Below are 14,466 nucleotides of genomic sequence, written 5' to 3' on the forward strand. Positions count from 1 at the left end.
AAAACACCAGAGAACTTCACACCTTCTAATTACACAGAAACACATGTTCCTCAGTCAATTAAAGTGTTTAACTCTGTTAAAGTCGTGCATGCCACACTTTTTTTTTTACTGTAGATATAAACTACCGTTAAAAAATTTTGGGTCAACTTTTTTGCACATTTTTTCAATGATTATAACATTAAAGGTGCCATATGTAAGAATGTGGACAAAAACGGTTACTACATTCAAATTCAAAACACCGAGGTCTTTTAGGTTTTGTTTTCTGACGTAACTGGCAACCCCTGGTTGCTCGGCAGCGGAGACTCTACTGACTGCAATGATTGGTAGACGGCGGTAGGTGGCGACACATGCCAAAACATGATTTCAAAACGTAAACATGATTTGCAGTCTGCAAAATATTTTTCTTAAAGCAAATATATTGTCTGTACTGTTGTTGTTGATGAGTTCAGTTTGTTATATGAACATTATTCCTTAGTCTCTGTGACATATTAGGAGTTGCATAATAATTACATAATGCACCTTTAAAGTATATATCAGAAATACACTCATCGTTAATGTGGTAAACGACTATTCTAGCTGCAAACGTCTGGTTTTTAATGGAATATGTACATAGGTGTATAGAGGCCCATTTCCAGTGTTCTAATGGTACATTGTGTTTGCTAATGGCGTTAGAAGACTATTGGATGATTAGAAAACCCTTGAAAACCCTTGTGCAATGATGTTAGCACAGCTGAAAACAGCTTTGCTGGTTCTTTGACAAAAGGGAAAAATCCTTATTTCTAATCTTGTCAATGTCTTGACTATATTTTATATTCATTTTGCAACTGTTTTGATGAATAAAAGTGTCACTTTTAATGGCAAACACACAAAAAATTGTATAGGTGACTCCAAACTTCTCAACTGTAGTGTAACAATAAATTATGATTAAAAAAAAAAAGCACAAGTTTTTACGCAATGTCACTAAATATTTACTCTTCTACCAAAGCCAGAAACTGAAGGGAGGAAAAAAAGCGGGACGCGTGTCCTATTTCTTAATCTGCGAAGATATACAGCACAAAGATAAAATATAACCTAGTAAGGAGATGAATTGGAACTGATAAAAAAATTCAGGGCTGTGATAATATGAGGTTCCGACTGAGCTATAGTTGATTATCGCAAACATATAGAGATAATTTAGACTTGAAGGAATTTCCATTGTCGCCACTTTTATGAGCAAAATCCAATTTATCGCTCCAAACTCTCTTTTTCAGGATAAGTAAGTTAGTGCAGAGCTTAAAATTTGTGGCTTGGGTCATATTTGACAGTACACCGTGGACTCTTCCTGCCAGCAGATGCAATAAAAACACAAGTTATCAGGCTTTTTTTTTTTTTTTTAGGATATAAACTATAATGAATATAATAAAGCGTAGCCTGGAGGAAACGTCATAATGACGCAACCTCAAATGTTCAACCAGGTCTTTAATTTAGGTGAATAGTTTGCATGCAAATACAGGACGGCTGCATTCATTCAGTCTACTTCCACTCAAAACATAAACGGACGGATAAAATGATCAAAGTTGGACTTCACTCACAGGTTCATGTCGCACAATCGTTTGGTCTGAGGTGTGGTCTTAATGTTTGACTTAAAAGCACTACCTGTAATCTGTGCCCTCCACGGGCGTCCACGTGTACGTCCTCAAGGCCTCATCGATGTACCTCTGTGAGCAGAGACAAAGACAAACGTTACACATCCTCATCGCGTCACTGGAGGGACACGCGACAGACCCCGGGGAAACATGCACAGAGCGATTCAGATTCATAACAACAACCCCGGATTGTGATTGAGTCTCATATTGATGACTTGCCTCATCAACTGACTTAATGAGCGTCTTGATTTTCCTTTGTCCTGATTTGCCATCAATCATCTGTCGACGGATCTGAGGAGGAAGAGACACGAAGACAGAGAGAGAGAATATCTGAACCTTTGTGTCAAATGCTTTATGTTCGTGCCAAAACGGTGATGTAAACATCGATATGGGCCTTTTTTTTCTTCTTCTTTTTTTCATCATTAACATCTTATAGCAGGAAAAAGCACCGGTGTTGCTAATCACGTCAACAATGGCTCCGTTCGACTCACGCAAGTCAGGACATTATGAGTGTGAAGCAGCGTGATTGTGCGCTGAAAACGAGCAAATTAAATGGAACTCGGCTCTAATAATTCAATCATTTACATCTGTGATTTTCCGTCTATAACCTGTAAAAAAAAAAGACTGGCTGCTGAAAATGTGAGAAGAATGCAAATACATAATGAAGGAAAAACAAGTGACTAAATAACATTCACGCTTCCATTAACCCGACGCTATTTTCTACAAAATGGATCATTTTTTTCCAACACGTTCCTTCTTTACCTCCTCCTTGTTGCCGTCTTCCAGCTCTGCATCCAGAAAGTCCAGAGTGACGGGCTCTCTGAAGTTAATGATCTGCACAGAGAGAGCGAGAGGGAAATAAAAGGAAAAACAGAGAAAAGGCAGAGGTAAATGGAGGGGAAGGTTAACGGTAGTCAGCTAGAATAATGACGAAAATCAGCTTCCGAACGACGAGGAGATGGAGAAAGAAAGATTAAATGCAGACGGGAGTTTAAAGATGGACCGACCTTGGGTCGCAGGTTGGGATGCAGCAGCACGTAACCGTTCGGGTCGATGGCGAAGGTGTAGCCGTTTGCTCCGAGCTGCACAGGAAACAAAGTGTGTGAATGAAAATGTACTGTACATGCATCAACATGATGTACATGAGATTTTAAAAAAAACAACAACACTCACTCTGTATGTCGGAGTCTTCTTTTTGATTTCGTTGATTGCGACGTCGACTCCCATAACTCCCAGAATGAGCTGGTTCTGTGTGACGCACACATGAAGCATAAAGCTGACGTCAGGGAAACACACAGGACTGACATTTGTATATCTATCTATATTCTTAAAATGAGCCGGTTTGAAAACTTCAATGCTGAAGCCTCTGTGCTCTCTGGATGAGTACAGATGGGCGACTGTTATGCCTGCCGTCACCTCAAGGGGGAGGTGTTGCCTAAAAGAGCAGCATCTGCTTGGATGTCCAAATACAAATCACTGTTGATGGTCAACACCAACAACACTCCAAACACCCCCCCCCCCTCCTCCATAAATAAAATAAAACCTGAACCCTTCCAACTACACCAGTGCCAGGTCCCTGTTTGAATGGCTTAGATAAGCAGACGAGTGAATGATAAGACTCATGAATGCGAGGCATTAGCTAAGGTGATGTTGCTTGTTGGTTTATTTATAAACCTCTGGTGCTAAGTGTCGTTTTTACCTGAGCGCTGAAACTGTCAGCAGTGAGGTTGAATACTGGCATTGTTCCAGAGATGACGAGGCCCAAACCCTACAACAGAGAGAAATACAAATATATTTATTTTTAAATATATATGATCAACCAATGCAGAAAATATAAATAAATAACACAGGATATAGAGACCACACAAATTAATTCTTCTTAAAAACACAAGCTCTAAAATTATCTATCTATCTATCTATCTATCTATCTATCTATCTATCTATCTATCTATCTATCTATCTATCTATCTATCTATCTATCTATCTATCTATCTATCTATCTATCTATCTATCTATATATCTTGCTTGCTTGTTAGTTTGTGAGCTACTAAGCTAGTAGCTATATATCTATCTTGCTAGTTAGTGTGCTGTTTGCTAGTTAGTTTGTGAGCTACTAAGCTAGTATCTATCTAGGCTATCTATCTTGCTAGTTAGTGTGCCGTTTGCTAGTTAGCTTGTGAGCTACTAAGCCAGTTTCTTTCTATCTATCTATCTATCTATCTATCTATCTATCTATCTATCTATCTATCTATCTATCTATCTATCTATCTATCTATCTATCTATCTATCTATCTATCTATCTATCTATCTATCTGTCTGTCTGTCTGTCTGTCTGTCTGTCTGTCTATCTTGCTTGCTTGCTTGTTAGTTTGTGAGCTACTAAGCTAGTAGCTATATATCTATCTTGCTAGTTAGTGTGCTGTTTGCTAGTTAGTTTGTGAGCTACTAAGCTAGTTTCTATCTATCTATCTATCTATCTATCTATCTATCTATCTATCTATCTATCTATCTATCTATCTATCTATCTATCTATCTATCTATCTATCTATCTATCTATCTATCTATCTAGTTAGCTAATACCTATCTACCTAGCTAGCTATAGCTAAATAAACATCTTTATATTCTATATTGCATATTTAAGTAAGCAAATCGACTGAAATTTAAGGGACCTAATACAAAGAAGACAGAACTGGATATATATTATTCAGCTGAAGAAATGTTTGGGTTACTCTTACGTGAATGATTGGGTGGATGAAATATAAATATTCTTTTTTTGAATGCTGAAATTTTAAGATTTAGCATTTCACTACCAACTATGTACAAACCAAAAATATGGAAAATTACCACCAAGTATGCGGAGGTGATTTAAAATGAGGGAAATAAATGTTAATTGCTGTGGAACACTTGTTCTGAAAATGATAAAGCATGCCGTGCACTATTAAATAATAATAATAATAAAGTCAATGAAAGGGAGTAAAACTAGCACTGACTAACATTCCTTTTTGGTTTACCGCTCAGATTTAGATGGTTTTTTTTCTTTCTATAAAAACGAACCAAAAAACAACACGCATATCAATATCGATCAATCAATATTAGCTCACCAGGGCGTCTTGGTAGACGTTTGTCCACTGCACCTGCTTGGCTTTAGGCCCAGCCAGCGCCATGGGACGGCCCAGGACATCCAGGTACTCCTGCAAAAGCAAAAATCCACCAGTGTGATGATGACACACAATAAACAGCCGTGATTTAGCAGGTGTTTACGGTGCGTGTCATGTGCTGGACGTTAAAAGCAAAGAGCCGGAAAGAGTGTTCGTCTGTCATAAAACTATAAGAAGCCTGACCCTCCTCCTCTCTGTCACCACCATAAACCAGCGGTGGACCAGCAGAGTCCTGGTCCTGTTGAGCCATAAAGCCTCCAGTCATCAGCCACTCAAGGCAGTTTCTCATCATTATGAAGGAGCTATTAAAAACACATTAAGGACGTCAATGGCCTGACGTGCAAACAGGACATTCTCCCAGGGGCTCGATTGTCAACACTGGCACAGTGAGAATGTCCCGCGGCGATTGTGAATAGAGGTGAAGGGGTTATGTCTACTAGTGATACATCACATTCACTATACTCTGAGGAGACGCCTCATTCAACATTTAAGGTGTCCTTTTTTTTTTTAAAATGTAAACTGACTATTGATCTATACAGAGGTGATTCTAGAGTCTGGAGGGGCCCTAAGCTAAAATTCCCAGGGGGCCCTTCCTTCCAACCAGTGTTCATCACCATTATGTTAGAAATAATGTGACACCAACGAAACACGTATGAGTTAAAATATTTTTTCTTTCCCGAAATAACATGGAAAAACCTTCTAATTAAAAAGTATGTGAAAATATAAATGTAAAGAACAATAAAATACTGTAAATAAACTTAAAAATAAATATAAACTTAGTAAAAAAAAAAAATTACATTGTAAAACAATATAAATATATAGAACAATAAAATACTGTAAATAACTGAAAAAAACTGAGTAAAAAAGACATGCATTACACTGTAAATAATCCTCTTCATTTTCCAACTTGCAGAACGATAACTTCACACAGGTTAAAGTGAGGTGGGGCCCCTTTAGGGAGGTTTCCTACTGAGATGTCACTGCACATATTATTAAAACAGCCCTCAGGCTCCGAGTGTTTGGGGGCCCCCTAACAGCTCGGGGCCCCAAGCAGTTGCCTGCCTTGCCTGTTCACAAGCTGCGCCTCTGGATCTATACTGTTTGATCATTTCGGAGACGGTGTGTTATCAGTTAAATCGATGGGTGAGTGGTCTCGTGGTAGACGAAGCAACTGCATAATTTGGAGACCAAAAAAAAAAAAAGCCTTCCAGGGATGCGTCTTCTGGGAGTTGCTGGCGTAAAGACCACGGACAGGAAAACGGTTTTGCGATTAAAGTGTCTGTGTATACGTTCTGCCAGCGAAGGGTACAAATTATCCCTTTAGTATCTGATTAAACGGTAACTATAATTGCAAAAAATGTCTCTTTTAATGTATTAAAATACCACGTATTCAAATATAAACACAGAAGCAGCAAAGAGCAGCGTCTCTCTTCAGGGGTTATATGTTAATTCTAAAACATCAACCGTTCTCACATCCATATTTCAGTGAATTGGCGAACGCTATCGCACATTTATGACCCTTGACCACCAGCCTTTGTGCATTTGTCGTCGGTACACAAAAGGGGCCGCGCCCCTTATGAGCAGCCAGCAAACCCAGTATTACGCTTTTGACCGTTTGTTTTTCACAGCCTGAACAGTGAGGTGCTGACAGGCGTGACCTATTCTATTATTAGCTCAATATAAGTCCAGTTTAACACGCCACGGGGAGATATTCCATCAGGACAATGACAGCCAGACCTTTTCACGGGATATAAGGGAAATTTTCCCGCCTGGCTAGAACAATCTAGGGAACGCGGAGAGTCACAGCTACTGGAGATGGTGTGGTCCGAATGATCCAAAAGAGTACATAGACCCATAGGTGGCATCCCTACACGTTGATTAATGCTATCGGCTCCCGGGGAAGTGTAACATCCTCCAACTCGCAGAGAGTAAACTCAGTCAGTACATTCCCTGTAAAGAAGAGAAGGAGCCCTGGATGGACGAGGCAAGGCACAAAAAAGACACAGTACAAGGGGGAACCACACAAAACTAGTCCACTCCTCAATCACGCGAATAATAATATTTTGCCATCCATTATGTGAATTTTGTCAAGAGAGACTGAGTCGAGTAGAAAAGGGCCCCAGTGTGTCTTCTATGGCCACAAAGAGAGCTGTAGTCACCCACCTTCAGAAAACCTATTAGAGTAAGTGGCAGTTTCTCAGAATATAAATATGCTCGAGTTAATGGAACAGCTGACAGTCTATTCTTGGGCCTGATCGCTCACTGCGGCCTGGAGGAGTGGTGGGGTAGGTGGTGGTGGGGCTGCGGTAGCTCCCCCCACCCTTCAGGCAATTGAGTCAATTTCTACAGCTGGAATGAGGTTATCCCAGGGGCTCACGGTGCCTCAAGTGTGGAGGGGCCTCAGGTGTGTGAGGAACCAGAGGTGTGTGTTTGTGTGTGTGACGGATGGACAAAAAGAAAGTAACAGAGAGAGAGAGAGAGAGCGATCTGAACAGTGTCGAGATTAGAGCTTCAACAACATTCTTACAGACAGACCGCGGCTGGTATATCGCTAAATCTGCACCCCCGTCGCCCTCCTTTCTTCAGTCGTCCCAGCTGTGCGCTACCATCTACACCCCCTTTGTTGTGGTATACTCTAAAGATATCTACTATCTGTGTAATTATCATCAAAGCGAGAATAAAGGAAGAACGAACTTGATTCTGGGTTGAGACTGATGCTTTTGTGGGATTTATAAAAAAAAAAAAGGATGTCTTCAGCAGCTCGTACACACACACACACACACTATGGCCCCATTCCAATACCTCCCCCTAACCCTACATTTTTGCCCTAATCCTACATTTTGCACATTCATGTGTAGGGGGGGAGCAAGGGGGAGTGCGATTCTGCCCTTAAAATCAACCCTCAAAATGTAGTGAGCTCTGATGCGGGCTTAAAACGAAGTGGAAGATGAAATTACCCATGATGCTTTGCGAATGCAGCGAGCCAGCTGATTTTTTCCAACAGAGATGGCGGGGGACCGTACCTATGTTCCCCGGGTCCTATGTTCCCCGGGTCCTATGTTCCCGGGTCCTATGTTCCCGGGTCCTATGTTCCCCGGGTCCTATGTTCCCCGGGTCCTATGTTCCCGGGTCCTATGTTCCCGGGTCCTATGTTCCCCGGGTCCTATGTTCCCGGGTCCTATGTTCCCCGGGTCCTATGTTCCCCGGGTCCTATGTTCCCCGGGTCCTATGTTCCCGGGTCCTATGTTCCCCCGGTCCTATGTTCCCTGGGTCCTATGTTCCCGGGTCCTATGTTCCCCAGGTCCTATGTTCCCGGGTCCTATGTTCCCCGGGTCCTATGTTCCCCGGGTCCTATGTTCCCCGGGTCCTATGTTCCCAGGTCCTATGTTCCCCGGGTCCTATGTTCCCGGGTCCTATGTTCCCCAGGTCCTATGTTCCCGGGTCCTATGTTCCCCGGGTCCTATGTTCCCCGGGTCCTATGTTCCCGGGTCCTATGTTCCCCGGGTCCTATGTTCCCGGGTCCTATGTTCCCCGGGTCCTTTCTCTAACCCTAATCCTAAACCCTACCCTTTTTCAAAAAAAGGGTCCTATGTTCCCCTGTCTCATACAAAGTGGACCTTTTTTTGGGAAAAACGGGGAACATAGGACCCCGGGGAACATAGGTATGACCCCGATGGCGGCCACATCTGCCGAGGAACAATTTCGTTGTAATATATTTTCGCAAATAAGCACGTTACAATGTCGAAAAATGTGTTGGAACATGTTGTTTTGATATACATCCAGAGGACCTTTGAGCTTTGAACACTAATGTCAGAAAATAACTGACTATATGAAAGCTAACTAGCTAGCTAGCTAGCGGCTATTTGCTGAGTGCTTTGATGTCGAGCACTCTGCAAATAGCTAGCTCTGCTACATCTGGGTAGTTTTGTCAGTGTTTTGGATCGCGTTCACTTGAACACGAATACCCTGGGACTTGTCAGATTTCACATTCGTGATATAGCGTTTACGAGGACGGAGAAAAACAAACGCAGCCAACGCAACAGGAAACACGACAGCTGGATCCGCCGGCATTTTTCCTGAATGAAAATAGCAGCACGTTCCAACGGTAGAATTGTCAACGTGACGTAGGGTTAGCGATTTCGTTGCGCTCACTACGCTAATTTGCATGCAGTGATGTCCCAATTCCATAGGGAAGCCACTTCGGACGTAACGGTTGAGGGCACTCCAAACCAAGTGGACATTTTAAGGGTGAGAAACGTGACAGGGCCTATCACATCCTTATGTTTTTACCTGGGTGTTGATTCGGATGGCTCCAATCGATGGAATTTCAAAGTAGTAACCTGAAAATTAAGAGGAGAGAGTCAATACAAGTCAAACAGTCAAACGGTGAGCCATTTGGACACCGGAGCCTAATCTCTCCAGTGTTATTAGGCACACGCTATATGACGCTATAATTTCCATCGGGCGACGTCGAGCTGCACAGCTACGGTTGGAGACTGTGGCCAACGACCTCTCCGCGCAGACGCGGCCGTGCTGTCGGATGTAAACGCAGAGGCTCCCTGGGACTCGCTGAGCCTCGGGCGCCGCTGCTGCTGATTAGGAATGGAGGAGAGTGACCGACTGGGTCAATAACCGCGCCGCTCCCCAAGTTATTAAAGCCATGAGTGTTTATACAAAGAGCCGTGAAACGGAGACAGCATCCCCAGAATGTTAACAGGCAAAGATGACTCTCATTATGCTGATGCATTATGCACTCTTCCACAGTGGTGTGTGTGTGTGTGTGTGTGTGTGTGTGTGTGTGTGTGTGTTGAGAATTTGGCCGGTCTGTCTCCCTCATTTGCACATGTGAGCACGCCGGCGTTAAAAAAACACACACGTGTGCACGTGCTTTTCACATCCCTGCACGAGCAGTCACCGAACACAGCTATCTCTGCTGGGGTTTTTTCCACGGAGCGGCAGTTTGTCACAGGGCTGTTGGCCGCTTGCCACAGAGGTGAAGAGAGGCGAAACACAGGCAGTTGAGCAAAAGAGAGTTAGAAACGCGACGCAGAGCCGCGTCTCTGCCGCGCGAGGAGCAATTATGATTTTAATCAATAACCTAATTTCTTTCTTCTTCTTCTTTTTTTTCTTTGCGAATCTCATTTACATAATGCCTCCGCACTCGCAGAAGTCGGCCTCGCCTCAAATGTCAAACGCTGATTTATGAAGACGTGTGGATCCGTTCTGACAAATGTAAGGGTAAAAAAAATGTTGGGAGTTGTCAAAACAACTGCTATGGGGTATGAATTATAACCATAGACTGTATATATAAGAATATAACGCAGCCTAAGAAGGAGGATGGAAGTAGCAGTGACTGGATTTATAACATGGGTAAACATTTTTCCTGAGGTGTTAATGGTCTCATTTAGCATCAGGTCTTCCTAAAAAAGAGAGCATGGTGTCACTGTCGTTAATGATGTTCCCATAAAAAGGAAACTAGCCTGACGCTCGTGAGATTAACAGTTGGTATCAACCACTATAGGCACCTATAGTTTGCAGGTGTGAATTTCTGGTTTAAAAAGAATATAATATACATGAAAAGTCAAGTTTGACTAAACATTTTCCTTATATGTTGACCAACACGTGACACTTACATACTCATAAGTTAAAGGGCAATTTCTCTCATTCCCCCCCCTCCCCCCCACAAGAATTAACTTAAAATTCTTATGATGCTGCTGTGTTTGTTTAATTCAACCAAATTTTCATTTATTTCAATCTTTTCAGATCTTTTACTCATAAAACTTGACAGAAACACAGTAAAGAGCAGTGTAGGGCCTTTATTTTCTTTAAAGGAAGTAACTTTGACATAGACTTTTTTGTCAGATCCACTGTCTGATGATAAAATAATATCTAATACATTTATCTCTGGAAATTAGTAAAAAAAAAAAAAAAGTATTTTTTGGGTAAAGTCGCCCCTTTAACACAGGTTAACCCATTTTATGGTATGATTGATTGGTATATGGATTTTACTTCAACAGCAAATCTATCATATTAAGATCACGTGCAGTAGCTGCTGCTATTATTCTCTATCTTACAATTATTATAATTTTATTAGTGCCGGACGCGTTAACGCATTAGCAGCGTTTCCAGGACGACTGACCGGAAAAAGACGCATGACGTCATGGTTACGTGACTCCGGATTGTTAAAACGAGTCTCTAAAATAAGGCAGTTAATAAACAGACCGCTCCAGTTCGACTGTAGGTGCGCTAACAGCGCTAAACGAGCTAATGCAGCTAACGGAGCTAACTGGTAGACGGTGCTGTAAACATGACGTGGCGCGCGCCTGTTTCCGGTCAGTCGTCATGAAAAGATGTCGCGCGTTAACCTAGTGCCAGGCACAAAATTTTATTAAAGATAACTTTCAGTTTTGGATTTCTTTACACAGTTTGAGCGCAGGGATAAAGATTTCCATTGTCGTCAAAGTCAGAGAGGTTACTTTCTTCTAAAGACTCGAGTGAGACAACAGCTAGCATCTCCAAGTAGCCTTAAGCCCAATTTATACTTCTGCGTAAAGTGCTCTGCGTAGGTTACGCAGAGACTCTGCGTAGGTTACGCAGAGACTCTGCGTAGGTTACGCAGAGACTCTGCGTCGACGCAGAGCCTGTCGAAGAGCCTCTGCGTCGTCTCCGCCTGCAGGAAATATTTTTTAAGTGTCCGTCACTCCGTCAAGGGACAAAGGAGACAGCAAGAGCTGCGATTGGTCCTCAGGACAGGCCGAGTGAAGCTGCTCTGTGCCGGCTCACAGTGAGCACCGAGCGTCCACAGACACGGAGCTCATCACCGCAGACAACGCCGCTGCCAAACTATAAATACGTCATATCTTAACACACACAGCACATGTTTAGACTCTAAATGGCCAATTTCTCGCCTCAAATTATCTTAAAACTGCGTTCCGTGACACAGAAAAGTGACAAACGGCCACTGTTTCAACAACAACAGTCTTTCTCTCTCTTTCTTTCTCGGACGCCATTGCTCACTGTAGCCTGAAGCACAACAACCTTGGCGCAGCGACCCCTACTGATCGGGCGGGAAATTGCAGCAAGTGTCCGTCACCACGATGCAGAAGTATAAAGGCTCGAGGCGTCTCCGTGGTGACGCAGACGGATAACGCATTACGCAGTCGGAGAAGTATAATGTGGCCTTTATTTGTGTGTGTTTTTGCTGTTTAGTCACACGTGTGTGTCACAGGTGAAGGGGTTAGGGCCTGTTGAACTGTCAGAGAACGCTGTCTCTGCTGGTGAGAGATACCAAAGAGTAATAAGTACTGAAGATATGAGAGGACGGCTCCATTGAGGCTGCTGTGTCAACGCCATTGTCTTAAACTGGCATAGACGTTAGTCGTCTGGTAATCGCTGCGCTCGGGAACAGTGGAGAGCGTGTTGGCACAAAGGCATAATCCTGGACTTTCCCCGGCCTGACGGGAGGAGATGGCACGGTAATCATCGCGCCACCAGACTCCTCCCGCTAATTAATAACAACTTCTGAGGAGATATTTCTGAAGCACTTGGCTCCGGCGGCAACGGGCAAATCGGCAGCGACAGTGAACAAGGCTTCACACAGGCAGCTACAGGCTCCATAAAGGAACAGCTTCAGATAAACTGTAACACTGAGGACAAAAATATTGAATTAAACCACAAAAGAGAGGCAGAGAAGTGGGTTAGGAAGTAAAAAAAACAAGAGCATTCAAATCCGAGGACAGCAACAACTGCCTGCTTTTTGGATTATATTATTTTTGGACCGTAGTGATTTCAGATGAAGAGATTATTGATTTAAACATCACGTGTATAAAGAGATTAATCTTAATCTCATGCAGGATGGTTTTCATATTTTTCATGTATTAATGTGACCAGACAGACACTACACATTGTGTCTTTTTCATTCAGAATTCAGACAGATGACCACAGAATATTAATTCTTCCTTTATTGAATTTATATTCACCTTTTAATCCATGCGTGAAAGGATAATCAAGGTGTTGATAATCTTCGCTAAACACAAAGATCTCTGGTGTCGATTTATTCTGGAAAAACTCCTTCGAAAGCGTTAGACGGTCTCTACTGTATATGTAGAACAAACTGAACCTTGTGTTTATTCCAGACTCTGCACTTGCACTTTAATCTCAGCCGTCCTTGAGTAGACGTCTCATAATTTTGTGATGTGATGCAATTCTAATGAGATGTCGCTTCCTCGCTGTTGTGTTTTTGTATTTATGAATTTTTTGCATATTTTACTCTCGTCTTTGGATGTGGAGGAGTTGTCCGTTTGCTGACCCGCTTGCCTTGTAAGAGGATTCATCCTTTACAAATACATTTCTGTACTATCCGCGGCACGGATCTGTGCTGCAGGTGCACGCGTGGGAATAATACACAACTCCTTATATGGACATCCTGCGGGTGTGTGTTTATAGGTTCATATATTCAGGCTTTAAAAAACACTTTTTTTCCTGTTGTCGAGTCAAATTTATGATTCATTTTATATCACATTTTTAGTAGAGATATAAAGTAGTGATAATTGTGCAGAAGTCACAAAATAGACTGAAATAGTTTTTATTTTGTTTTTGTTCGTTAAACGAGCCAAATGAACTTTGAACTGTGATATGTTTCCAAATTCCACAAATTCAATCCGATTTTAAACATTTTGAGTACCTTTTGCTCAGGTGTGTATATGTATATATGTATATATATATATATATATACATATATATACATATATATGTATACATATATATACATACGTATACATATATACACATACGTATACATATACGTATACATATATACGTATACACATATGTATATATGTATATATGTATACATATATATACATACATATATAGTAAATTAGTGCTGAAAAAAGGATATAAGACCCTCTATTTTACACATTCGTATACCCTCTGTATATACTGTATGTTTAAACATAGTATTAATGGAAAAAAGCAGCCAAAATGCTCTGTGTTCTAAGGATTAAGTATGGCAAAATGATGAAATCATGTCAGAGGGAAATTGAAATCACTTCCCCACCTCTCTTCACACTCACATATTCAAACATTTGATCCTCTTACCTTTATTGGCACAAGCTATCCACTGCAATGGGGTGACATCGTAATTGTGTTGCCCGACAGAGAAGGTGAACACGCGAACCTGTGGACAGCGAGAAAAAGACATAAATAAAAAAAAATAATGATCATTTGACACGTTAAAACACACAGATGTGATGAAAAACAAACTCTACTGTGATGAACTAATCTCAGCTACGATTAGATTAGACTCCTGTCAACTCAAGAATGCAGTGAGAGAGTTGTCAAACTGCAGATTATTCCTATGTGACAGCAGCCGCCATGAGGGGACTCATGGGTACTAATGGGTATCAGAATAAATATTGGTGGAGCTGTGAGGAAAAGGAGGTGGTCAACAAGATGGGAACACTGACACAAACGTCTTTATCTGTTCTACGGGCTATCATTTTGAGGGCTCTAATGGTAAAAATGACTAATTAGTCAGAAGGTCAGAGCTGTTAGCACCAACAGCAACACAACAAGGAAAGAGAAGCAGACTGAGAGAAGGACGAATGGAAGTGTGAGGAAAGCTTGGATGTTATATGCACAGATCGGAGTACTTGGCATGTGTGACAAGCCACACTCACACA

General features: G+C 41.9%; 1 protein-coding gene across 1 annotated transcript in view; it reads right to left on the reverse strand.

Annotated features, from left to right (window-relative positions):
- The window catches only part of cacna2d2a (calcium channel, voltage-dependent, alpha 2/delta subunit 2a), a gene marked incomplete at both ends in the record, with an annotated part of 211,852 nt that overhangs the window by 14,794 nt on the left and 182,592 nt on the right, over nt 1-14,466 (reverse strand). The window contains 9 exons of the mRNA XM_083892588.1: nt 1,636-1,697; nt 1,845-1,916; nt 2,388-2,459; nt 2,633-2,707; nt 2,799-2,873; nt 3,325-3,393; nt 4,727-4,816; nt 9,074-9,123; nt 13,883-13,961. Of these exons, the coding sequence (XP_083748714.1) occupies nt 1,636-1,697; nt 1,845-1,916; nt 2,388-2,459; nt 2,633-2,707; nt 2,799-2,873; nt 3,325-3,393; nt 4,727-4,816; nt 9,074-9,123; nt 13,883-13,961 (644 nt within the window). The remainder of the gene's footprint in view (nt 1-1,635; nt 1,698-1,844; nt 1,917-2,387; nt 2,460-2,632; nt 2,708-2,798; nt 2,874-3,324; nt 3,394-4,726; nt 4,817-9,073; nt 9,124-13,882; nt 13,962-14,466) is intronic.

The sequence above is a fragment of the Microchirus variegatus genome (genome assembly GCF_963457635.1).
Source record: "Microchirus variegatus genome assembly, chromosome: 7".
Lineage (NCBI taxonomy): Eukaryota > Metazoa > Chordata > Actinopteri > Pleuronectiformes > Soleidae > Microchirus > Microchirus variegatus.